The sequence below is a fragment of the Lepidochelys kempii genome, chromosome 1, assembly GCF_965140285.1.
Source record: "Lepidochelys kempii isolate rLepKem1 chromosome 1, rLepKem1.hap1, whole genome shotgun sequence".
Taxonomy (NCBI): domain Eukaryota; kingdom Metazoa; phylum Chordata; order Testudines; family Cheloniidae; genus Lepidochelys; species Lepidochelys kempii.
The window spans coordinates 99,972,168-99,999,932 of record NC_136380.1 but is presented as its reverse complement, the minus strand read 5'-3'; the positions used below and the strand labels follow the sequence as shown (position 1 = coordinate 99,999,932).

General features: G+C 42.5%; 1 protein-coding gene across 23 annotated transcripts in view; it reads left to right on the top strand.

The window, feature by feature from the left end:
- Positions 1-27,765, top strand: part of DOCK9 (dedicator of cytokinesis 9) — a 335,502-nt gene that overhangs the window by 227,559 nt on the left and 80,178 nt on the right. For all 23 annotated transcript variants that reach the window (XR_012159418.2, XM_073348476.2, XM_073348365.2 and 20 more), the window contains 5 exons: positions 1,356-1,472; positions 2,853-2,973; positions 14,596-14,729; positions 17,250-17,364; positions 19,364-19,430. Coding sequence is in view for 22 of the 23 variants with exons in the window: in XM_073348476.2 (XP_073204577.1) it covers positions 1,356-1,472; positions 2,853-2,973; positions 14,596-14,729; positions 17,250-17,364; positions 19,364-19,430 (554 nt within the window). In the remaining variant the exon portion in view is untranslated. The remainder of the gene's footprint in view (positions 1-1,355; positions 1,473-2,852; positions 2,974-14,595; positions 14,730-17,249; positions 17,365-19,363; positions 19,431-27,765) is intronic.

Genomic DNA, 27,765 nt, shown 5'->3' with positions numbered 1-27,765 from the left:
AGTAAACATTGGATGACTTTGGAGTTTCCTGGTGTTTTCTAAATTTGGAGGGCCTTGTGTTGTGGTGAAGCCAGCGGCATATTAACGCCTAGGCCGACAAATTTGCAGAGGCGGCAAATTTATAATAGCAGCCGGAGACTGCTTCCCCAGGTGCTGGTTCACTCCCTCCGTCCCCACCCCAACTCCACCCCTCCCTGCCCCTATTGGTCCCCTTCCCCAATCCCCACCCCAGCCCCGCCTCCTCTCCTGAGTGCGCCGCGTTTCCCCCCTTTCTTCCCCCCTCCTTCACGAAGCTGTTTCGTGCACAAGCACTGGCAAGGAGCAGGGAGAAGCAGGACCTGGTGGCATGCTTAGGGGAGGAGGTAGAGGCGGAGTGGAGGTGAGCTGGGGTGAGGGAGCTGCTGGGTGGGGGCAATTATTTCTGGGCCTAGGGGCAGCAAAATCATTAATCTGCCACTGGGTGAAGCATCCATGATTTTGTAATTGCAGTTCTGATGGACTTCTTAAATTTGCATCATTTTAATTTTGACCCTTCCTGTGTATTTAGTTTCAAGCACGTATCATTTTGTTCTCCAGTGGCATGTTGAAATAGTAAAGAACAAATTCCTTGACCTATAAATTTTAGTTGCAGTATTCATTGTTGAATAATAAATACTTAGTGGTCACCATTGTATATCTGTATGCTAATGAATACATGTTCTAGACCAGCAGTCCCCAAACTTTTGAGGGTTGTGCCTTCCCTTACCCCTGTGCACACCACCCCAGAGCCAGGGCTGGGGCGGGGCCATGGCTCAGGGGGTCGGGGAGGGATGTAGACAGGGGGCTGGGGATGGGAGCAGGGCCACGGCTGTGGGCAGGGACAGGAGCAGAGCTGTAGCGGTGGGGGCTGGCAGCCAGGCCTGAGGCCAGGAGCGGCTCTGCTCCCAGCCCCGGCCCCAGCCTTGGCCCCAGGTGAGGAATGGAGCAGCAGCCAAGGCTGGAGACAGGGTCGGGATCCGGATTGGAGTGCACTAAGGTTGAGGACGGGGCCAAGCCCAGGGCCAGGAGCCAGGAACATGGCTGGGGGTGGGACTGGAGCAGAGCTGGGTGGCACTCCTTCCTTGCCCTCTGTGGGGACTGGCCCGGGCCCTGCAATGACCCCTGGAAGTTCCTCCATGCCCCCCTTGTCTGTGTGCCCCACAGTTTGGGGACCTCTATCCTAGACCCTGATTTAGCATATCTTCCCTAATGCTGAATATTGGGTTCTATAGTTAGGGGAAGAACAGTAGAAGAAACATTCGCATTGATGGGTTGTTTTGTTAGTTTTTTAAATCACTGGTTTCATTATTTAACAAGAACCATGAATCTTTGTTCAGAGCCATCAAGCAAGAATAGCCACTTTGTATCTGCCAGTGTTTGGACTGCTGCTAGAAAATGTCCAGCGAATTAATGTCAAGGACGTGTCACCTTTTCCTGTTAATCCTTCCAGCAGCGTAAGTGAGCCTCTTTATTATTTGACATTGAGTTATTTTTAGCAGAATATATTCAATAATGTGCATATGGCAAGCTGAATGCTATGGACTAGATCCTTGGGTCCAAACAAGGTGCACTTAAATCACCATTGTATTTCATATATCCTGGGGTCTGTAGCAAGCTAGCTCAGTCCTGAGCATAAATTAGACCAGCCTTATGGCTGCTCTATCTAAAATAAGCTTGTAATGGCCCCGTAGCGACTGTTATGCCACCAGGGATAGCCAGAGCAGAAGAGACCTCAAGCCATGTCACCACCTCATTTATGTCAGAAGGACAAAGAAATGGTATTGATTTGTTTGCTCTTTGTAGACCACAGTGGTCATGTTCCTGTATTTTGCTCACTCCAAATTTCCATAAAAGTTTATTAGAATTTTAGGTGCACGGGAAATGCAGCGTTGGGTTTAGTATGTATATATGTTCATTTCTTTTTTTAAAAAAAATCAATTGCCTATTTACAGCTGCACACAAAAAAAGGTGAAAAGAACATTAAGGTTACAAAGTCAAACTTAGAAATTAGATAATGCCAGAATTATGGTTGTCTTTGCTAGCTTAATTAGGCTCTCTTTTGCATATGCATTATGATTAGGGCCCTATGTAAATGACGATTTCACAGAAGGCATGGAAATCATGAAAATGACCCCAAATCATGATCATATAGACATTTTCCTTTTCAAAAAAAGTATTTACAACAAAAAAAATTTGCTTCTCTACTTTTTTATTCAGAAATTGGGCATTAGTGTTTGAGCTGTCCTGCTAACTACATCAACAGCTTGCATTTTTGCTATTATAGACCCTGATCCCGCTAGCGTTAACATGCTTGAAGTCAATGGTGCTACTCAAATACATAAAGTTAATCACATACATAAATATTAGGAGGACTGGGGCTGTAGTTGTTAAAATGAAGACAAAGACAGGAGTCTTTGTTGGTACTCAGCAGACAGCCCATGTCGATGGACTCTTTTATTACCTAATTCAGTCAATGACATAAAAATTACCAAGTGAAACAAAAAAGAGACGTTCACAATACATTTTCAGGAGAAGGAGAAATTTCTGGATGTTGTAAACAAAAGTAAGGCAAGTCTAAATAAAGTCATTCTAAAAAGTATATACCCAACTGTGTGCAGTATTGAAGTAAACATATTGACATGTTAGAGGTAACGTTCAGTATCCCATGTTTGTTTCAGTGTGCTGTGGCATATACTTTGTCACCCTTGACTTTTAAAAACATCTGATATCACATTCCTGCGGGACAGGGAGAGAGAGATGTAATGTGCGCACACACTAATTTTGGAATGTCACAAAATGTACATTATAATAATTTGTTTTTATTTTCTGAACAGAGTGTAAAAGATGAACCACTTAGTATGCCAGCTGCAAATCCTTTAGTAACACCACAAAAATCAGGAAACACTTCGGATAACAACCTCCACAAAGATCTGTTTGGTGTTATCTCTGGCATTGGTAATACTTTTTTTAAAAAATTCTGACTAGTTTTCTCTTCTTTCTTTACTAAAATAAACTTTAAGTCTTAGTGTCATCACATTTTGAAAACATATACTATGAAAAGGTTTAATCATTCCAGTCAAGTAAGTGAGAGCTCCTTTCTTGGATGAAACACAGATAAACTGCCAGTCATGAAAGTAAGAATGTAAAGGACATCACTTCCGCCAGTTGTCCTATGTGGGGTTTCTGAGTCTGGAGGGCAGGCAAAAGTATATGAATATAGATCCATTCTGGTATAGCCATATCTCCGCCAATTCAGTGTAACTTATTTATATTTATAGTAGGGCTGTCAAGCGATTAAAAAAATGAATCATGATTAATCGCACTATTAAGCAATAGAATACCAAGTGAAATGTATTCAATATTTTTGGATGTTTTTCTACATTTTCAAATATATTGATTTCAGTTACAACACAGAATACAAAGTGTACAGTGTTCAGTTTATATTTATTTTTTATTACAAATATTTGCACTGTAAAAAAAGTATTTTTCAGTTCATCTAATCAAGTACTGTAGTGCAGTCTCTTTATGATGAAAGCTGAACTTACAAATGTAGAATTATGTACAAAAAATAACTGCATTCAAACATAAAACAATGTAAAACTTTAGAGCCTATTAGTCTACTCAGTCCTATTTCTTGTTCAGCCAGTCGCTCAGACAAACAAGCTTGTTTACATTTGCAGGAAATAATGCTGTCTGCTTGTTGTTCACAATATCACCTGAAAGTGAGAACAGAAATTCGCATGGCACTGTTGCAGCCAGCATCGCAAGATATTTACATGCCCAATGTGCTGAAGATTCATATGTCCCTTCATGCTTCACCCACTATATCAGAGGACATGTCCATGCTGATGACAGGTTCAGCTCAATAACCATCCAAGCACTGTAGACCGATGCATGTTCATTTTCATCATCTGAGTCAGATGCCACCAGCAGTGGTGGTTCGAGTTTTGTAGTTTCTTTATTGGAGTGTTGATCTTTTAAGATGTCTGAAAGCATACTTCACACCTCATCCCTCTCAGATTTTGGAAGGCTTTTCAGATTCTTAAACCTTGGAGTCCTGTAGCTATCTTTAGAAATCTCACAGTAGTACCTTCTTTGCCTTTTGTCAAATCTTCAGCGAAAGTGTTCTTAAAATTAACAGCCTGATGAGTCGTCATCCGTGACTACTATAACATGAAATATATGGCAGAATGTGGGTAAAACAGAGCCGGAGATATACAATTCTCCCCTAAGGGGTTCAATAACAAATTTAATTAAAGCATTATTTTTTTAACGAGTGTCATCAGCATGGAAGCATGTCCTCTGGAATTGTGTCCGAAACATGAAGGGGCATACAAATGTTTAGCATATCTGGCAGGTAAATACCTTGCAATGCCAGGTACAAAAGTCCCATGTGAACGCCTGTTCTCACTTTATGGTGATATAAATAAGAAGTGGGAAGCATTATCTCCCATATATATAAATAAACTTGTTTGTCTTAGCAATTATTAAACAAGAAGTAGGACTGAGTGGACTTGTAGGCTCTAAAGTTTTGCATTGTTTTGTTTTTGAGTGCAGTTGTATAACAAAAAAAATCTACATTTGTAAATTGCACTTCCACAAAAAAGAAATTGCGTGAGGTGAACTGAAAAAACTATTTCTTTTATCATTTTTACAGTGCAAATATTTGCAAGAAAAAATAATATAAAGTGAGCACTATACACTTTGTATTCCGTGTTGTAATTTAAATCAATATATTTGAAAATGTAGAAAAACACCCATAAATATCTAATAACTTTCAACTGGTATTCTATTGTTTAACAGCGCAATTAAAACTGCGATTAATCGCATGACTTAACTGCGATTAATGGACAGCCCTAATTTATAGAAGTACGTTCAGGCACATCTTTGATTTTGTCCACCTCTTGTTCAGTATGAAGACTCTAAACTTAAATTGCTGCTGCTACGCTTCATAAGAGACTGCCAGATAGCTGTGAAAAGAAAAGGAGGACTTGTGGCACCTTAGAGAGTAACCAGTTTATTTGAGCATAAGCTTTCGTGGACTACGGCTCACTTCATCGGATGCATTCAGTGGAAAATACAGTGGGGAGATTTATATACACAGAGAACATGAAACAATGGGTGTTACCATACACACTGTATGGAGAGTGATCAGGTAAGGTGAGCTATTACCAGCAGAAGAGCTGGGGGGGTGGGTAGTGCATTTTGTAGTCAACTGCTGGAAATGGTCCACTTTGATAATCACAAGAATGTCTGAGGAACAGCGGGGGGGGGAATAAACATGGGGAAATAGTTTTACTTTGTGTAATGACCCATCCACTCCCAGTCTTTATTCAAGACTAAGTTAATTGTATCCAGTTTGCAAATTAATTCCAATTCAGCAGTCTCTCATTGGAGTCTGTTTTTGAAGATTTTTTTGTTGAAGAATTGCCACTTTTAGGTCTGTAATCGAGTGACCAAAGAGATTGAAGTGTTCTCCGACTGGTTTTTGAATCTTATAATTCTTGATGTCTGATTTGTCCATTGATTCTTTTACGTAGAGACTGTCCAGTTTGGCCAGTGTACATGGCAGAGGGGCATTGCTGGCACATGATGGCATATATCACATTGGTAGATGTGCAGGTGAACGAGCCTCTGATAGGGTGGCTGATGTGATTAGGCCCTATGATGGCTTCCCCTGAATAGATATGTGGACACAGTTGGCAACGGGCTTTGTTGCAAGGATAGGTTCCTGGGTTCGTGGTTCTGTTGTGTGGTGCGTGGTTGCTGGTGAGTATTTGCTTCAGATTTGGGGGCTGTCTGTAAGCAAGGACTGGCCTGTCTCCCAAGATCTGTGAGAGTGATGGGTCATCCTTCAGGATATGTTGTAGATCCTTGATGATGCGTTGGAGAGGTTTTAGTTGGGGGCTGAAGGTGATGGCTAGTGGCGTTCTGTTCTTTTCTTTGTTGGGCCTGTCCTGTAGTAGGTGACTTCTGGGTACTCACCTGACTCTGTCAATCTGTTTCTTCACTTCAGCAGGTGGGTATTGTAGTTGTAAGAATGCTTAATAGAGATCTTGTAGGTGCTTGTCTCTGTCTGAGGGGTTGGAGCAAATGCAGTTGTATTGTAGAGCTTGGCTGTAGACATGGATCGTGTGGTGTGGTCTGAATGAAAGCTGGAGGCATGTAGGTAGGCGTAGCGGTCAGTAGATTTCCGGTATAGGGTGGTGGTTATGTGACCATCGCTTATTAGCACCATAGTGTCCAGGAAGTGGATCTCTTGTGTGGAATGGTCCAGGCTGAGGTTGATGGTGGGATGGAAATTGTTGAAATCATGGTGGAATTCCTCAATGGCTTCTTTTCTGTGGGTCCAGATGATGAAGATGTCATCAATGTAGCGCAAGTAGAGTAGGGGCATTAGGGGACGAGAGCTGAGGAAGCGTTGTTCTATGTCAGCCATAAAAATGTTGGCATACTGTGGGGCCATGCGGGTACCCATAGCAGTGCCGCTGATTTGAAGGTATACATTGTCCCCAAATGTGAAATAGTTATGGGTGAGGACAAAGTCACAAAGTTCAGCCACCAGGTTAGCCGTGACATTATCGGGGATAGTGTTCCTGATGGCTTGTAGTCCATCTTTGTGTGGAATGTTGATGTAGAGGGCTTCTACATCCATAGTGGCCAGGATGGTGTTTTCAGGAAGATCACCGATGGATTGTAGTTTCCTCAGGAAGTCAGTGGTGTATTGAAGACAGCTGGGAGTGCTGGTAGCGTAGGGCCTGAGGAGGGAGTCTACATAGCCAGACAATCCTGCTGTCAGTGTGCCAATGCCTGAGATGATGGGGCATCCAGGATTTCCAGGTTTATGGATCTTGGGTAGCAGATAGAATACCCCAGGTCAGGGTTCCAGGGGTGTGTCTGTGCGGATTTGTTCTTGTGCTTTTTCAGGGAGTTTCTTGAGCAGATGATGTAGTTTCTTTTGGTAACCCTCAGTGGGATCAGAGGGTAATGGCTTGTAGAAAGTGGTGTTGGAGAGCTGCCTAGCAGCCTCTTGTTCATTTTCCAACCTATTCATGATGACGACAGCACCTCCTTTGTCAGCCTTTTAGATTATGATGTCAGAGTTGTTTCTGAGGCTGTGGATGGCATTGTGTTCCCGACAGCTGAGGTTATGGGGCAAGTGATGCTGCTTTTCCACAATTTCAGCCCGTGCACGTTGGCAGAAGCACTCTATGTAGAAGTCCAGTCTGTTGTTTCGACCTTCAGGAGGAGTCCACCCAGAATCCTTCTTTTTGTGGTCTTGGTAGGAAGGTCTCTGTGGGTTAGTATGTTGTTCAGAGGTGTGTTGGAAATATTCCTTGAGTCGGAGACATCGAAAATAGGATTCTAGGTCACCACAGAACTGTATCACGTTCATGGGTGTGGAGGGGCAGAAGGAGCAGCCCCGAGATAGGTCAGATTCTTCTGCTGAGCTAAGAGTATAGTTGGATAGATTAACAATATTGCTGGGTGGGTTAAGAGAACCACTGTTGTGGCCCCTTGTGGCATGTAGTAGTTTAGATAGTTTAGTGTCCTTTTTCTTCTGTAGAGAAGCAAAGTGTGTGTTGTAAATGGCTTGTCTAGTTTTTGTAAAGTCCAGCCACGAGGAAGTTTGTGTGGAAGGCTTGAATAAAGACTGGGAGTGGATGGGTCATTAAACAAAGTAAAACTATTTCCCTATGTTTATTCCTGCCCCCCGCCCCCGCTGTTCCTCAGACGTTCTTGTCAACTGCTGGAAATGGCCAACCTTGATTATCACTACAAAAGGTCGTCTCCCCCCTTCCCCTGCTCTCCTGCTGGTAATAGCTCACCTTACCTGATCACTGTCATTACAGTGTGTATGGTAACACCCATTGTTTCACGTTTTCTGTGTATATAAATCTCCCCACTGTATTTTCCACTGAATGCATCCGATGAAGTGAGCCGTAGCTCACGAAAGCTTATGCTCAAATAAATTTGTTAGTCTCTAAGGTGCCACAAGTCCTTCTTTTCTTTTTGCAAATACAGACTAGCACAGCTGCTACCCTGAAACCTGCCAGATAGCTGTGGGGAGCGTGAGTTCTGCCTAAATGGACTTGGAATTTTTGGCACCTAAACCATCAGGTTTTGCCTGCCTCTTTTTTTATGCTGCTGAGGAGAAAAGAGGAAGCAGCGCTGAGTCTTGTCCCTTCCTGGGGATGGGTGCCAAATCCCCACTTTCAGGAGATAATGATAGAAGATAGTCATTTAGATGAATTACTACTTGTTTGCTTCCACAATTGTTTTCCCATTTTATGTGCCATAGGTGTATTTCCTGGCTCCCCACAGCTAGTTTCAGATTATTTTGGGAATCATAGAATCACAGGGTTAAAAGGGACCTCAAGGGTCATCTAGTCTAACCCACTGCCAGGATGCAGGATTTATTGTGTCTAAACCATCCAAGACAGATGGCTATACAGCCTCCTTTGAAGTTTTCAGTGAAAAAGCTCCCACAACCTCCCGAGGGAGTTTGTTCCATTGTCCTGCTGTTCTTACAGTTAGGAATTTTTTCCAGAAATTAAATTTAAATCTGCTATGCTGCAGTTTGAACCCATTGTCTCTTGCCTTGCCCTCTGTGGCAGAAGAGAACAACTTTTATCCATCTTTTTTATGGCAGCCTTTCAAATATCTGAAGACTGCTCTCATATCCCCCCTTAATCTCCTCTTTTCCAAACTTAACATACCCAGTTCCTTCAGTCTTTGCTCATATGGCTTGCATTCCATCCCTTTGATTGTCTTTGTTGTTCGCCTCTGTATCCTTTCCAGTTTCTCTACATCCTTTCTATATGTCGTTGACCACAACTGGACTCAGTATTCCAGCTCAGGCCTAACCAGCTCCAAGTAAAGTGGTACTATCACCTCCTGTGACTTGCATGCTATGCCTCTCTTAATGCAACCTAAAATTGCAGTTGCTTTTCTTGCAACAGCATCACATTGCTGGCTCATGTTGAGGTTGTGATCCATCACAACTCCCAGATCTATCTCAGCAGTGCTGCTGCCAAGCCAGTTTCCCCTCATTCTGTATTTGTTCCTTTGGTTTTTCTTCCCTAAGCGTACCACTTTACATTTGTCTTGAATTTCATGTTGTTGTCTATATCCCAGTTCTCCAATTTATCAAGATCCCTCTGAATTTTAGGTCTATCCTCCAAAGTATTGGCAATCCCCCTAGTTTTGTGTCATCTGCAGACTTGATCAGTATGCTCTCTACACCTACATCCAGGTCATTAATAAAGAAGTGAAATAACACCAGACCCAGAACAGATCCCTGTGGAACCCCACTTGAGATCTCCCTCCAATCTGACCTCATTCCATTAATAGCTACTCTTTGTTTGTGGTTGTTTAACCAATTATGTATCGACTTAATGGTAGTTCTGCCCACATTTCTCCAGCTTGCTTTTCAGAATGTTATGTGGGACTGTGTCAAAAGCCTTGCTGAAGTCCAGGTTATATTATGCCCACCACAATTCCCCTATCCACCAAATGAGATACCCTATCAAAGAAGGAAATCAAGCTGATTTGGAATTATTTATTCTTGGTAAATCCATGCTGGCTGCTAGTGATTACTCCTTCATCTTCCAGGTATTTGCAAATTTAATGTTTTATACATTGAGTAGTAGCTTCCCAGGTATCAAAGTCAGGGTCACTGGTCTGTAGTTCCCTGGCTTCTCCTTTTCCCCCTTTTAAAAGATGGGCACTACATTAGGTCTCCAGACCTCTCGGACTTCTCCTGTCATCCATGAGTTTGTAAATATCTCAGTGGCTCTGAGATTTCTTCAGCTAATTCCTTCAGTACTGTTGGATGAGTAGCATCCAATCCCATTGATTTGAATTCATTTAAATTAGTCAGAAGATTTCTCACGTGTTCTTTACGTATCGCGATCTGCATCCCTTCCCCTTTATTGCCTATGGTAACTTCAGTAGTCCTTTGGTCACATATTATTTTTTGTGAGAAGACTGAAGCAAAGTAGGCATTGAGCAGCTCTACCTTCCTATCATCTTCTGTTACCAGCCCACTCTCTCCAATGAGCAGCAGACCCGCACTGTCCTTGATCTTTCTTTTTAGTTTGACACATTTGAAGAACCCCTTCCTGTTGTCTCTAACATCTTTTGCCAGCTATAACTCATTCTTTGCCTTGGCTTTCCTGATTTTGTCCCTACATACTGCTGCTATTCCCATGTATACCTCTGTGATGACATGTCCCTCCTTCGATTTCCTTTTATGTATCCCTTTTGAGTTTTAGGTAGCTAAAAAAAGTTCTTCAACAGTCACTTCAGCCTCTTGTGGCACTTCTTATCTTTCCTCTGCATCAGGATAGCTTGATGTTGAGCCTCTAATATTTACTACTGAGGGAATTCTGCGCCACTGTAATTCATGTCCCCGTAGATTTCTTTGCTTCCCCGCAGAAAAATGACTTTCTGACAGGGAAGCAAAGGGAAGCTGCAAGAGCAGTCATGCACCAGCTGGCGGAAAGGTAGACCCCAGCCAATAGCTCCTACCCTGAGCCAGGATCAGCTGCTTGTCCCAGCTGGGCTGGAGGCAGGAGAGGACAGGACTTCCTCTTCGCCTGCAAGGAGTGGCTAGGGCTGTGTCACACCCACCCCCAGAAACCTCCCCCAGCTGCAGGAAGCTCAGCATCCTCCCCTGCTTTCTGTCCCCATTGCTCCTCAGCTGCGGCGGGAAGGGGTCACTATACAGGGAACTGCTTCCCCATCTGCCCAACCCCCATGCATCCAGACTTCCTATACTCAGACATCCCCACCAAACCCCACCCCATTGACCCTCAAGCTCTGCATCTGGAGCCCCCTTGGGGGTCTGGGTGCAGATAATTGGGGGTCAGTAGCATGGGGGTCTTGATGTGGGGGCTCAGGGTGGTGCAGGGGAGTGAGGCTCGTAAGGGTAAGGATTTGAGTGCATGGAGCTCAGTAGTGGGGTGGTTTGGGTGCAGGGGTGGGGGTCCGGAGGCAGGGCATCTGTTCTTGATACTTCCCTCAGTAACATCATACCTCAAGATTCCCCACAATCTAGTATAAACTTGGTCTTCCTGAAGTGGCTGTTCTTACAGATATCCTTTATGTGGTTTAACAATACTTTTTCTAATTTAACTCAGGGATTGAAAAATCTCTCTGTTCACTTGTTCCCAGACTATCAAAGTTTGCTGCCCCTGAGAACATTTGTATTCAGCTTGGAAGATATTTATTATAAATTTTAGCTTTATCAACATCTCAGTTTGACAAAAGAAATCTAATACAGATCTGCTCTGATTCCTTCTCCCAGAAGTGTTGATGTTGTGACTTTGTATGCAAGACTGCACCTTTGCCCCCTTCAGGGGTGGTTAAGACGGAAGAACCCAATGCACAGCTACAGACTAGGGACCGAATGGCTAGGCAGCAGTTCTGCGGAAAAGGACCTAGGGGTGACAGTGGACGAGAAGCTGGATATGAGTCAGCAGTGTGCCCTTGTTGCCAAGAAGGCCAATGGCATTTTGGGATGTATAAGTAGGGGCATAGCGAGCAGATCGAGGGACGTGATCGTTCCCCTCTATTCGACATTGGTGAGGCCTCATCTGGAGTACTGTGTCCAGTTTTGGGCCCCACACTTCAAGAAGGATGTGGATAAATTGGAGAGAGTCCAGCGAAGGGCAACAAAAATGATTAGGGGACTGGAACACATGAGTTATGAGGAGAGGCTGAGGGAGCTGGGATTGTTTAGCCTGCAGAAGAGAAGAATGAGGGGGGATTTGATAGCTGCTTTCAACTACCTGAAAGGGGGTTCCAAAGAGGATGGCTCTAGACTGTTCTCAATGGTAGCAGATGACAGAACGAGGAGTAATGGTCTCAAGTTGCAGTGGGGAAGGTTTAGATTGGATATTAGGAAAAACTTTTTCACTAAGAGGGTGGTGAAACACTGGAATGCGTTACCTAGGGAGGTGGTAGAATCTCCTTCCTTAGAGGTTTTTAAGGTCAGGCTTGACAAAGCCCTGGCTGGGATGATTTAACTGGGAATTGGTCCTGCTTTGAGCAGGGGGTTGGACTAGATGACCTTCAGGGGTCCCTTCCAACCCTGATATTCTATGATTCTATGAAGACCAGTTTATCACCCAGTCAGATACAAACTATGCCTTCTTGTAGTGATACTTCCAAAGGTGCTGGCATCTCTTCATTGGTGGATGGACTCACCTTTGTGTGTCCCAGTGAGTTTTTTCTTTCAGCTTCTCCATCAGACTACTCTCAAGGATACATCCAAGCAATGATGGAGTTTACACCTAGGCAAATTTCAGGCCCACAGCCTATGGTCCCAGGAGGAATTGCAGTTAAACATATTGGAGTTGAGAGCCATTCTTCTACCTTGCAAAGCGTGTCTGTCCATGCTCCAGAACACCACTGTTCAGATCCTAACAGATAATAAGACAGCAATGAATTATATAAACATTTGACGGTTGCAAGATCTTCGCCTCTATTGGTAATCAATTCTCTTGTGGAATGGTGTAGTCATCATATCAACCTGTTGGCATTTCGTCTACCCAGGCGTACAGGACAATTTAGGACAGATGATCTGAGCAGGAAAGACTCCATCTGCAATGAATGGGAGCTAAAAGACTCCATTTTGAATCCAATGTTTCAGGATTGGGAAGTTCCCTCAATGGACATATTTGCTACATATGATAAGAAATATTCCATACATTGCTCAATAGGAGGAATGAGTCCAAAGTCTTTTGCAGATGCAGATCTGATTCTGTGGGATCATACAGCATGTTTTGCCTTTTTTTCTCCTCATCCTGTTAATTCTCAGAAAAGTTTGTCAGGGTAAGGCTCAGGACAAGCTCCGACTTGGGCCCATCAGTTTTGGTTTCCCAATATAATTCACCTTTCAGTTTGTCCGTCTTTGGTTCCCCATCTTTCCAAATATCCTTTCTTAAAATCAGAGACTGGTGCTGGACTCAGACCCAAAAACTCTGCACTTGACAGCATGGAGGCTAGCTGGCTGACTCTGCTTGAGAAGTACTGCTCACTGGCTATTCAAGTCTTCATTCCTGTTAGGAAAGCCTCTACAAGACAGGTGTGTGTGTATATATCTATATGTAAGTGGAGGCATTTTTCAGTATGATCTAGTCAGAGAACTCTTCTGTCTCAACTATTTTAGACAATCTATTATCCTTGAAACGTTGTGGTTTCTCAGTTCTGTTAAAGTGCATTCAGCAGCTGTTTATAGGTTTTTTTATTGCTCGGTTAAGTGGCTATTCAGGGGTTTTTTTGTTTTTGTTTTTTTCTCAACTATTAACTCTACAATTTCCAAGCCCTTAAAGGGGCTGGTTCATTTGTTAACCCTGGTTAGATTCCTTTCCTTTCTTGTGCTTGAATATGGTATTAATGTCTTTAATGGAGCCTTCTTTCCAACCTTTAACATGTTCTTTGTAACACTTTTCTATTAAGGCAGAATTTTTAGTGGCTGTCACTTCAGCATGTATTCTGATGGAGTTGCAGACCAGCTCTACACTACACATCTATGTCAGTATAACTGCATCACTGAGGGGTGTGAAAAATCCATGCCCCCTGAGTGACATCGGTATACTGGGCTAACCCCCCATGTAGACAGCGCTATGTCCACAGGGGAGCATCTCCCGTTGACATAGCTCCTCCCTTTTGGAGAGGTGGATTAACTTAGCTTTCCCATTGGCACAGGAGCATCTTCACTTAAGAGCAACAGCAGCGCAGCTACACCCCTGTAGTGCTGTACATGAAGACAAGCCCACAAGTTTTGATGGCTGGGTCTCCGTATGTGGTTGTCTATAAGGACAGAGTTTTATGCTTAGATCACATCCAAAATTTCTGTGTTTAGGTTTCTTATACTGTGAAAAAGTTTCCCGTTCCCTTTTCAATTAGGGTGCACTCCGCAGGGATCAAGCAACATCTCTCAGGATGTGTTAGAGGTGCTCCTGTCTTGGAACTCTGTAGAGCACCTACATGGCATTCTACTTATACATTTTACTAACACAGCTTCTCGACCAGATGCTCAGTTTGGCAGGGCTGTCTTGCAGTCATCATTTAGATAGTCTGTGTGGAGAAATGCTCAAAGAAGAAAGAGATTACTTACCTCACAGTAGCTGCAGTTCTTTAAGATGCCTTTGTCCACATGGACTGCACTATGGCTCTTCTTCCCCACTGGCATAGAGTCCTCCTTCTGGATTTCAGTATTGGTGAAGGAACTGAGTGGCATTTGCGGTACTCCATCCTTTATGCCCATGGGCTGCGGGGCAGGAGGGTATGCAGGCCAAATGTGCAGCCTCTAACAGATGCTGCTGGCTAAATGATTCCAGGCTCAGACACATGGGTATGCACACCTCTAGAGCTTGATTACACTATGCAGCTTTTAGCGACAAGGCTCTTTTTTAAATGCATTGCAATTAAGATTTTATCAACTTTACTGAAAGAAGACAGACTTAACTTTTTAAAAATTTGCACTGAACTTTGAAAATAGTCCTCCATTAGTAATCTCTATAGTATTTTCTCTCTCATATGTGTGTCTTTCATGTTTTTATTTAGCTTCCCCATATACCTCATCGACTCCAAATGTTAATTGTGTAAGACATGCTGACTCAAGAGGGTCTCTTATAAGTACAGATTCCGGAAACAGCTTCCCAGAAAGACACAGTGACAAGAACAATTCTCTTGACAAGGTAAAAAATAATTAAGTCTTCACGTTAACAAATGTAATTCAATGTCATTAGGAAACCGTCTACTACATAGTAAGAAATCAGTCCAGCTCCCATTGGAGTCAATAGAAGTCGTCTTGCACTAACTCCCTTAGGAGTTGAATTGCATTCTGAATGTCAGCACTGATAAAAACATGAAATAACATCATTTGACAGTGTTACGATACATGAAATTGTTAATTGCAAAATAAAAAGTAGTTACCATGTGGACTAGCTATCTTGCACTGCATACATCATCAAAATAATTTATAGAATATGTGAACAGATGTTTTTATTAAAAGAAACATTTTTAGAAAATAGTTATTACTGTTTTCTGTGCTGGATAAGGGCACTCTGATCTACTAAAAGAAACATCTTAAGTTTTGCATTCAATAAAGCAGAACAGAAAATTTAGGGTGGGATTTTCAAAAGTACGTAAGCGACATAGGAGTAAAAGTCCCACTGATTTTCAGTAGGAATGATCCCAAATCACCTAGAGTGGGATTTTCAAAAGTGAGTAAGGGCTAATCTTCATACCATTTGTGCACCATTTAACTAAATCTGTTTAGAACAGATATAATTAAATTGTTAAGACTCCCACCTATGCCAAGTGGAGGACACTGCTAGATTGATCTGAGTGTTTTAAATCATTTTACTTTAAGCCAATTACAAATCAAAAAGCTGCCGTAACTGTGAGGTATTCATTCATGTCTGATTTTAGCTGATGTTAACACTTAATTTTTTTAGACCTTGTTGTGCGTTTCACAACATATGTTAACTTTTTTTCCACTTGACCCTAACCCACCTTTGTGTGGCAGAGGGAGAAACTTCGCAGGAGGCATTCTGCTCATGCTATGCGCTTTAGTGAAGATGAAGAAGAAAATTGCCACTTAGCAAAGAACAGCCGTGTTACAGTGGACTTTTCACTTCTGACAATTCCAGCTTTACCAGAGAAAATGTTGCATTTTGCGCTCTCTCTTCAGTTACAAGTAGTATTTTGGTTTTTGTACTTGATATAGTTAAGACTCTGGGTGAAGAGTGTGGTCAGTAGAGTTTTGCCACAGCTTTGTAGCATTTTATACCTGCTGTAAATATGATGGATCAAATACCAAAACAACTAAAAAGTTTCATTAAAATGGCACGTAGGTCCCAATCTTGCAAATGCATATGCATGTGCTTCAGTTTAAACACACAAGTAAACCCACTGAAGTCAATGGAGCTACTCACATGCTTAAATTTAAGCATGGGTATAAGTGTTGGCAGGATGGGGGCCTTAGCCTATGGTGTGCCTATTTTAAGTAGTCTAAACATTATTTTGTTTTCCTTTTTTCCAAGATATATGACTGAGGGGAAAATATATATTTGGAGTAAGTAAGAAAATTCCTTAACTGAAAACATGTTCTGTAGGTGTATTCTGCTGCTAAATGGCAAAACTGTCACCCAACATTTAGTTAATGTTTGTTAATGTCTTAATTTGCAGTGTTCTGCTAATTAGTTGGTTTTTGGACTGGAATTTTCAAAGGAATTTAGGGGAGTTAAGTGGCAAACATTGAATTTCAATGGGATTTGGGTACCTGACTCTTAAACTCCTTTGAAAATCCCCGCCTAGTCTACCAGTTCAGGTTATTTCGGTGTTTTGCTTGATGTGGCTGCTGTTAATGTTTCCCCAGAATAATATTTAGTCCTATCAATTATCCACTGATTTTCTAACTTTCTTTTCAGTAGATCACTTGGCATCTTTGAATTTTTCACCACTTGTATAAGGATTTCATTAATAAAAAGCCAGAGCAATTTTTTATTCTCCATTGAAAATTGCCTATAAAGATCCCTGCTTCCAGGAGGTGTATGTTCCTGCAGCATCGAATCTGAGCTTGCTAGAAAACCAGTGACTGCTAATTTTATATGCATGCTTCCTGGATTCAGATTACGGTTACATGGAGCCATGACCTCAGCTTCATCCCAGTTCCTTTTCTACTGCTTCAGCAGTGATGTCAGAATCTTTGTTTTCCCCATAGTTAGCATTATACAGTATCTAGTTCCACATTCAGTTCCACTTTAGTTATTTTAATTTATTCCATGCCTGTTGGATATTTAATTTGGTCTCAGATACATATCCAGCTCAGTAATTTTGCTTTCCACAGCTCTATTTTGGATTCTCTGATGGCAGATTCCCAAGAGTTTAGGGTACACATGACTTACATGCTGAAACAGTGTCTGTCGTGGGTCAGCATTTCTGCTGCCTGTGTTGAGTAGCACTCATTAAAGGTGCTCCATCTAAGAGACGTTTATACAAAGTCTTCAGAGAGCAACTGAGCTTTCTGAAGGCTCTCTTCATGGGACAAGTGCTCTGACTAACTGAGGCTGCTCCCGTGTCAGCTCTTATCCAGCTAATTACTCCAGTCTGAGATCCCCCTCTTTTCATAAGAGTTAACAAGGCAATTCAATATTAAGTTTTTAACGGTTTAAGAAAATATTTCACTCAAATGTACTCCTATTTATTCTCAGAACCAGCACTGTGGCACTTTCGGAAGTTCTGTAGTTCGAAGTGACAAATTCGACCAAACAGAAATCAAAAGTCTGCTCATGTGTTTCCTTCATATTTTAAAAAGCATGTCTGATGGTAGGTAAACAGTGATTCTATTTAATTTTGTAAGTTTACGAGATGGAGGGTTTGATTTATAGATCTACAGTCTTTCAAACTATTTTCAATAATGGCTGTGATATCTTGTTAGGCCTTTCATGTGTGAGTTGATGGTTTTACATTTCTTCTTGTTGTACTTGAATGATAAAATTAAGTCCCACTTGAAAACTTGTCCCACTTGAAAACTTGTAGTTCGCAAGTATTAATTATTCCCTTCAATAGTATATAGTTAGTTGAAGGTCTCAGTAAACAAATATTTGTCACTGCATACTTCAATGTATGACTTTTTATTGGGTATTGGAGAGGAAGAATGGTCCAGTTTTTGGAGCTCTAAAATAGGACTTGCGAGACCTGAGTTCAGTTCCCTACTGTGCCATAGATTTCCTGTGTGACCTTGGGCAAGTCACTTAGTTTCTTTATGCCTCGGTTGCTATCTGTAAAATGGGAATAATCGTACTTCCCTACTTCACAGGCATATTCTGAGGGTAAATCCATTAAAGTTTGAGGCAATCAGATATTTCCGTGATGTGGCTATCTCAGTAGAGCTGAGTGAATAGTTGATTTTTCAGGTCAGTGGCCAAACTGAAAAATCTGAAGGAAAAAAAATTTGTTTCAGGTCAAATATTTTTGTTTTTCTCTTCAGGTATTTTTTACCCATTTGTTTGTTTGTTTTAAATAAATCTAGTTAAATTTTAAAACAAAATGGAGCTTTCTTTTGGAGGGGGGAGGTTACATTTCAGTTGTAACTATTTGCCCTGAATTTGCAAATAGTTTAGGTGAACCCAAAACTGCATTTTTTTGGCTAATAAAGTATTTGTCCAAACAATTTGGTTGAGCTCTCCGTGAAAGTATTTTGGAACAATAGAAACTTTAAATATATTTATAATGTAAAATATTAATGAGCTGGCCAGTACACTTATCAGAAATCAGAGTCACCATGTAACTTTCAAAGATTATGTAAAACTAACGTTAATTCAGAGTTTTAAAATAGTGACTCAACATTAAGAAATGCATAACAGGTGGCTGAAGTATAGTTTATAATATAAATGGGCGCTCTCTTTAAAATCTGAGAGACCTAAAACAAGGGTGCAGAACATTTTTCTGCCTGCAACTCCAAAACTTCCCACATGGTTTCCTCTATGACCATACGTCTCAGATTTCTTTCGTTTGATTAAGTCAAAAGGACGGAGAACTGTAGTATGCAAATTTAATTTTTATCAGTTCTCTCTGCCAAATATAGCAAAGGTAGGTACTTACTTTCAGCACATACTTGGATATTAATTTCACATTTGATTTATGTAATGGTAAAAATGTGTACACTGTGATTTGAAAGTTTCATACATTGTATAGCCTCACTTATCGCAATGTCAGGGATGAGACTAGAAATGTTAATGATATGTTTAATATTTATTACATGCTTTACATGCAATACTTCATATAATTATTTGAATATAATTTTACATGCAGTAATTGCAAAAAATAAAACAAAACAAAAATATTCTTTTAGTGATTTCCTCTGGCCTTAAACTCTGACTTATATATTTTGAAATATAAATATATATTTAAGTAAACTACATAGTGTAAAACACTTTATAGGAAACCTGCAAATGCATATTTTTTTCAATTATTCAGAGGTCTTCTATTTTTCTTAGAATTGCACAATAAACTATTGTCTGCATACTTTATTTTACACATATATAATAACTACTCCTGTACAAATTAATTCAATAGTATGCTATATATTCAATAAACATTTAATGCAGCAATATTCATTCAAAAGACTATCTTTGAAATCACAAGATGGGGTTCAAAGGAAATTTTAAATTCTATAGAAAATTGTGACAATTGTCTGCTCCCAGAAAACCCTTTTCTGGCCTTCATGAATTATCATAACCTCAAAGTTGAGAGCCAATGGCGCAAAACATTCTTATTAGTATTGTTGTTAACTACTTTATTTTTTAAATCCTTCATTTTCTAGATGCTTTGTTTACATATTGGAACAAGGCTTCAACATCTGAACTTATGGATTTTTTCACAATCACAGAGTGAGTTTGCTTAGGTTTCAATAAAAATTGTATATTTGAATTTGCTTGTTGAACTGTGTGTAGATTTAGATGTTTCATACTAATTCAAAGAATTACACCATCAATCAAAATTTAGAATCCCCATACTTAATTTTACATGCAACGTTACAGAATATTGCTAGTTCCACACTAATTTCGGGGCGTTAAGGCAGAAGCTTACCACCTTTGGCACTTGGTGAAGTCCTTAAATAGGCTGGGGCACTTAAAATGCTGCTAATACTCCCTTTGGAGTCACCACCTCTTCTGTGTCCCAGTTGGAGCCAGAACCGTTAAAAGTAAAGATGCAGTTACAAATCAGAAAAGATGCCTGTTACTGGCTTTTTTTCCTGAGTGCAGTGGTGTTGTAGCCATGTCAGTCCCAGGAGAGTAGAGAAAGAAGGTGGATGAGGTAACCTTTTTTTATTGGACCAACTTCTGTTGGTGAGAGAGACAAGCTTTCAAGCTACACAGAGCTCTTCCTCCTGTCTGGGAAAGGTACTTAGAGGTACTTTATTTCTGAATGAAGATAGGTTGGCTTCCCAATTTTGCCCTGTTCTCTTCCACATCACAAGAAGGGAAAGAGAAGAAATCAGATGGCCTCTCCTGAACAGGAAAACAAGTGTCCATCTTTATTTCCACTTGCTTCCAAGAGCTGCTCTGAATGCTGTGGTGGGGAGAAGACCAGGTGGAGAGCAGAAGCTTTGGGGGGAGCAGTGCAATAGCCTTTCTAAAAGGCTTTCCTGCCGTGCTCCAATCCGGATTGTTCTTCGTCACTCCCACAGCCTGAACAGGGCCATTGACACAGTGATAACCAGACATTTTAATGTTATAAATGCACTGATCAAAATGTGTGTTACAAAATGTGCTCTGTGCATGAATTTTCATCTTCAATTAAATATATACTTCTTCAAGTGCTGGTGCCTATGTGTATTCTGTTGTGGATACGCATGCACTTCGTGTGCCCAGAGTGAGAGAATTCTGGCAAGCAGTGTCCATAGGTCTGCTCCTGTTCTCCTCATGTTTCAAACTGAGAGTGTAAGGTGTGGGGTGAACCAATCACCTCTCCAGTTCATTCTTCTTATCGCATGGCTTGAATCAGCACCTCCAGTGCAGCTGCTTCTCTTAGCCTTCAACCTGCAAATATTTAAAAGGTTTTTGTTTTAGAATAGATTTGCAAATAGTTTTTAATAGTTTACAGTGAAGTATGTTAGATTCCTCATCCCAAAGCTCCCTCACCATCCCATACCCCAATACAGGTATGGGACTGTGCCCAGAGCACTGAGCTTTGAAAACAGTCTCTGCTGTCCACACTCCTTCTCAATGAGTGACAACCACCAATTCTGCCTAGACTGCTTCCAGGAAGTACACATCTCTGCCAGGTGCAGTATTTGTTGCTTCTCCCTAGCCTCACCTGTCAGGCATGGAAATTCTGGCTTAAAAAGCACATCATGGAGAAGGCTATTGAAGGCCCAGTCAGACCCAACCCAAGGGACCCCTGCCCATATAGCATCATGAATCAGTGAGGAGCACCCCTCCTACTACAAGGTGTGACTTAGGAGGGAGGGAATCCACATTCACACACCCTCCGTCAGGATCTCTTTGGAAAGGCAGGGAACTCTCCCACACATAAGAGCTGATCCCCATTTAAGTCTACATCGAAGAGGACAGATCTGACCCTGTCCAGGTTGACTAAGTCTTTGTTCCCAGCCCCCATGGACTCAGAACATTCTAAGCCTAAGAGCCATGACTAAAAGGATCTTTAGAGACGGTCTCTGTTGGTACCAGCCCCCCACTGGAGTCACCAGCGCTAGCAATATTACCTAAGCCAAAAAACAGAAACCTGAAAAAGAGTACCCGTTGGGATCCTCAACCACAGACAGTACCACCAGTACCCCATATGTCATCAGGACAGAACCTCCCTGCATTGGCTCCAATGGTATGGGCAGACAGTATCCCACATACTCCAGGAAGAGCAAAGGACATTTTTGTTCTCTCTTCTTCAGTCTTCTCTGCTATCAGGACCTTCCTTCACCAGAGAGATCATGACTCCACAAATGGATATGGGCTGTGGGAGAAGTCTTTCCCCCAGTCCCATCTACCAGCTGCCGCTTTCCTCTAGTGGGACTGTCGGTACCACCAATGGAACCGGGTCCAGCTTTTTCATCATTGGGAGAATTAAAATCACCAGAGGAACTGTCATCACCTCCTCCAAGGGCACCAGTCCAGACAACAGCTCGAGAGCCTCCTGGAACCAACCTCCACTAAGATACCTTCCTCAGGACCAGTGGTACACCATGCGTTGGGGACTTCCACAACCCTCCTTTGATCCCCCTTACTTACTATGCTGGGACCTATATGCACACTACACAGGTTCAGTGTGATCCAGTAGAGAATCTTTCCATGCCTCCCTCCAAGGGAGCTATCAGAACTTCCTTCTGACCACGCAGAAAAGGAAGTTTACTAAAAGACTGATGAGTCCTTGCACTTTTAAAAGGACTCCAGGGTAACCCTCCATTCCTTGGGACTATATATACCTGCCCCAAAGGGGAAATACCACAAACATCCCTGCAAACCAAGTCTATGATTCACCAGTTCTATCGTCAAAGTCATATGAACCACCTCGTAAGATACAGAGGGTACAAAAATCATGATACCCTGCACCTCCAGCATCAGCATCATCTCAACTTCACCCACTGGCTAAAAGATAATTTTGATGGGACTGCTCAGGATTTGTGAATCACTGGTGATGCCTCCCCAACCAACCCCCACATATATTTTGGTGGCCTCCCTATTACTCTTACTCCACAACTGGAGTGTAGTAACGTGGTGGTCTCAATATGTGGTTCACAGACCCCTGGTGGACTGTGGACTGTGTCAAAGGGGTGTGCGAAAGACATAAACTGAAAACTGTCTAAATAGAATTCAACTATAAATACAGACAATAGATTTCCATAGGGGTCCACACCTCCATTCGAGATTTCCAAAAGGGTCTGCAGATGAGAAAAGGTTGAGAACCACTGTAGTAATGGACACATGATTGTTGGATATCATCATTCCAGCTACATAAAAGAGTTTTATCTCCCTATCCCCTCCAAAAACCCCTTCCCACTTCTTTTTCATAGATCATTCTCATGAGGATCCTCCATCAGGAGGTAGGATTCCCTCCTCCAACAGGTAGTGAAACTCTTCAACATGAAGGAAAGGGGTTCTATTTGACATATTTCCTGGTACCAAAAAAAGGGAGGGTGGTAATTCATTCTCAATCTCCGTCAACTCAGTGTCTTTATTTGCAAACATATTTCCATATGATTACATTGACATCAATAATACAGTCCCTGGAAAAGGACACATGGTTCACAGCTCTAAATATGAGAGATGCTTACTTTCACATGGACATTCATCCTGCCCTCAGAGATTCTGCAAGTTTGTGGTGGGCACTGACCACTTTCAATAAAGGGTTCTCCAACTCATCCTAGCAACCCCATGTAGGGTCCACCAAAGTGGTTCTAGTAGCAGCATGCAGAGCAGTTTCACCATCTTCCCTTATCTAGATGATTGGCTTCTTATTGCCAAGAAGCTTCACATCAACCTCATTGATGCTTCAGCTCCTATCATCCCTAGGAGTCTGTGTGAACTTAGAAAAGTCAATCCTGACCCCAACACAGAATATAGAATTCAGAGGAGTGACCCTAGATTCAGTCAGGGCAAGGGTTTATCTCCCAGCCCTCAGCAACCTGATAGACCAGGTTATGTGCAACCCTTGAATGTCAGTGTGGATTTGCCTCTATCTCGGGACACATGATTTCATGTGCTTATGTGGGCTTGGCTTTGAATGGTATATACACCAAGCAAACAGTATGAATAACATAACAATTCCCACCAGAGTGAGATCCTCACTAACATGGTGGAAAGATCCCGAACGAGTATGTGTTCATGTTTCCTTTCTCTCCCGCGCACCCAACAAGACCATCATTATGGATGTCTTCCTAATAATCTGGGGAGCCCACCTGAACAGTCACATGACCCAGGGCACTTGGACATCACAAGAAGCCAGAATACACATCAATCTTCTAAAATCTTCAGGCAGAATGAGAAGTTTGCAAAGCCTTTCTACCATTCATCCAGTTTCACCATGTATTCATGTCAGACATCTTCCTTTTAGCTCTGTACTTTCCAGGAATCCAGAACTCATTGGCAGACAGCCTTAGCAGGCATTTCGATCGTAGGTGGGAATTATACGATTCAGTAGTGCACAACAATTTTTACTTGGTGGGGAATCCCCACTTGGGACCTGTTCGTCTCCCAGACAAACAGGAAATGCAACATTTGCTGCTTTGGGGAGCTCAAGGAAAGCATTCCAGAGGCGATGCTCTCCTACTAGCTTGGTCAGATCACCTGAGCTATGCCTTCGCTCTTATCCCACTACTACTTCAGGTACTACGGAGAATTTGACAAGTCATGAGTCATCCTTTTTGCCCCCAAATGAGGTAGGCAATTCTGGTTTCCGAGTCCTCTACGAATGTCATCCCACCCACCTATCAACATCCAGTCCTTTCCGAATCTCTTGATCTAGGAGAGTGTTGGGCAACCCATTCCCAAGGCACTTAATCTCATGGCATGATAGTTGGATGAGCATCAGGCCTACTGTGCTCTTGCTCTTAAAAGCCGAAAGGATTTCACCATGAAATGCTACCCAGCCAAGTAGAAACATTTCTCTATCTGGGCCCAGAAATGGCTTATATCTTCAGAAACAATGAGTATCCCCACTATTTTAGACTATCTTCTTGGTCTCAAGATGGCAGATATCTCCCTTAATACGCTGCAGGTCCACTTGGTAACAATCAACATGTCACCATCATCAGATGGCTACTCGATTTTTATTTCTGCCAGTAAGGAATCCAGGCCCGCACTGGGACCTTAACGTAATACTTTTGATCCTCACCTAGCCTCCCTTTCAATCACTAGCTGTGTGCTCATGTCTCATCTGTCTATATAAGTCATATTTCTTATTCCTGTCACCTTGGCCAGAAGGGTAGATTAGCTTGAGGCCCTAATGGTTGATTCACCATACACAGTATTCCATAAGGACAAAGTCTTGCTACAACTACACCCAAAATTCATTCTTAAGATATTTTAGACTTTCACATAAACCAGTCAGTTCACTCACCTGTGTTCTTTCGGAAGCCCCATACCTCTAGCAAGGAGGGGAAAATTCATTCCCTCAATGTGCAACAAGAATTGCCATTTAACCTGCAGAGAAAGAAACCAATCAGAAAGTCACCTAGACTATACACTGAGGTCAAGCTATATCCTCTGAGTATCTCTGTTGGTTCTCTGGCTGTATCCTACTCTGTTATCAGGTGGCTCAGCTTTCTTCATCACACGGAATAAGGGTTGACTTTACAAGGGTGCAAGCAGCCTCAGTGTCATCACTTCAACAGGTTCCCCCACTTGACATTTGCTGAGCAGCCATGTCGAGTTTTAGCCACGCATTCACGAAACATTATGCTCTGGTCCAAGACTCCTCAACTGACACATTCTTTGGGGCAGCAATACATTCTGCATCCTCCTCACACCCTCCTTCTCTATGAGTAATGCTTATCAGTAACCCACAATGGAATGTACATCGGGACCAGTACTCGAATAAGAAAGGGAAGTTGCATACCTCATTGTAACTGGAGTTCTTAGAGATATGTTGTCCCTATCCGCATTCTACTACCTGCTCTCCTTCCCCTCTGCTATGGATTGTTTTCTGTACAAAAGGAGCTGGAGGTAGCTGGTCCATGCCACCCCTTATAATTTCAGTTTGAAGCACTAAGAGAGCAGGTGCGCAAGTGTGGACCAACGACTACTGCATGCAAGAATTTTACAATTCTGGACCCATACAGTGCATGCGTACCCACAGTGGAATACAGATAGGGTCTACACATCTTGAAGAACTCTAGTTACAACAAGCTGAGTAACTTCCCTATCTTTGGAATAATGTTAATACTAGGAGTCGAGCAACCCTCCCTTCCTTCCACAAAGAGTGATCTCAAATTTTAGGAAATACCCACAGACACAAGCCTGATCAAATAGGTGAGCTTGGCAATCAGGTTCTGAAGGTTAACAGATGTTGGCTGTTAGACCAGCAGAGAAACTGTGTTCTGCAGTTGAAGGCCTTTCACTGAAGTGCTGTACCAGCAGCCACTTCATGTAAAGCTAAGGATTAAGTGCTTATGCTCACAAACCAGGAAGAATTAGTAGGGGAAGCTAAAGTGGATGGGAACCTGGGAGGCAGTGACCATGAGATGGTTGAGTTCAGGATCCTGACACAGGGAAGAAAGGAGAGCAGCAGAATACAGACCCTGGACTTCAGAAAAGCAGACTTTTGACTCCCTCAGGGAACTGATGGGCAGGATCCCCTGGGAGAATAACATGAGGGGGAAAGGAGTCCAGGAGAGCTGGCTGTATTTTAAAGAATCTTTATTGAGGTTACAGGGACAAACCATCCCGATGTGTAGAAAGAATAGTAAGTATGGCAGGTGACCAGCTTGGCTTAACTGTGAAATCCTTGCTGATCTTGAACACAAAAAAGAAGCTTACAAGAAGTGGAAGATTGGACAAATGACCAGGGAAGAGTATAAAAAATATTGCTCGAGGATGCAGGAGTGAAATCAGGAAGGCCAAATCACACCTGGAGTTGCAGCTAGCAAGAGATGTTAAGAATAACAAGAAGGTTTCTTCAGGTATGTTAGCAACAAGAAGAAAATCAAGGAAAGTGTGGGCCCCTTACTGAATGATGGAGGCAACCTAGTGACAGAGGATGTGGAAAAAGCTAACGTACTCAATGCTTTTTTTTGCCTCTGTCTTCATGAACAAGGTCAGCTCCCAGACTACTGCACTGAGCAGCACAGCATGCGGAGGAGGTGACCAGCCCTCTGTGGAGAAAGAAGTGGTTCAGGACTATTTAGAAAAGCTGGACGAGCACAAGTCCATGGGACTGGATGTGCTGCATCCGAGAGTGCTAAAGGAGTTGGCGGATGTGATTGCAGAGCCATTGGCCATTATCTTTGAAAACTCATGGCGATTGGGGGAAGTCCCGGACGACTGGAAAAAGGCTAATGTAGTGCCCATCTTTAAAAAAGGGGAGGAGGAGGATCCTGGGAACTACAGGCCAGTCAGCCTCACCTCAGTCCCTGGAAAATCATGGAGCAGGTCCTCAAGGAATCAATTCTGAAGCACTTAGAGGAGAGGAAAGTGATCAGGAACAGTCAGCATGGATTCACCAAGGGCAAGTCATGCCTGACTAATCTAATTGCCTTCTACGACGAGATAACTGGCTCTGTGGATGAGGGGAAAGCAGTGGACGTGGTGTTCCTTGACTTTAGCAAAGCTTTTGACACGGTCTCCCACAGTATTCTTGCCAGCAAGTTAAAGAAGTATGGGCTGGATGAATGGACTATAAGGTGGATAGAAAGTTGGCTAAATTGTCGGGCTCAGTGGGTAGTGATCAATGGCTCCATATCTAGTTGGCAGCCGGTATCAAGTGGAGTGCCCCAAGGGTCAGTCCTGGGGCCGGTTTTGTTCAGTATCTTCATAAATGATCTGGAGGATGGTGTGGATTGCACCCTCAGCAAGTTTGCAGATGACACTAAACTGGGAGGAGAGGTAGATACGCTGGAGGGTAGGGAGAGGATACAGAGGGCCCTAGACAAATTGGAGGATTGGGCCAAAAGAAATCTGATGAGGTTCAACAAGGACAAGTGCAGAATCCTGCACTTAGGACGGAAGAACCCCATGCACCGCTACAGACTAGGGACCGAATGGCTCAGCAGCAGTTCTGCAGAAAAGGACCTAGGGGTTACAGTGGACGAGAAGCTGGATATGAGTCAACAGTGTGCCCTTGTTGCCAAGAAGGCTAAAGGCATTTTGGGCTGTATAAGTAGGAGCATTGCCAGCAGATTGAGGGACGTGATCGTTCCCCTCTATTTGACATTTGTGAGGCCTCATCTGGAGTACTGTGTCCAGTTTTGGGCCCCACACTACAAGAAGGATGTGGAAAAGTTGGAAAACGTCCAGCGGAGTGCAACAAAAATGCTTAGGGGACTGGAACACATGACTTATGAGGAGAGGCTGAGGGAACTGGGATTGTTTAGTCTGCGGACGAGAAGAATGAGGGGGGATTTGATAGCTGCTTTCAGCTACCTGAAAGGGGGTTCCAAAGAGGATGGATCTAGATTGTTCTCAGTGGTAGCTGGTAACAGAACAGGGAGTAATGGTCTCAAGTTGCAGTGGGGGAGATTTAGGTTGGATATTAGGAAAAACTTTTTCACTA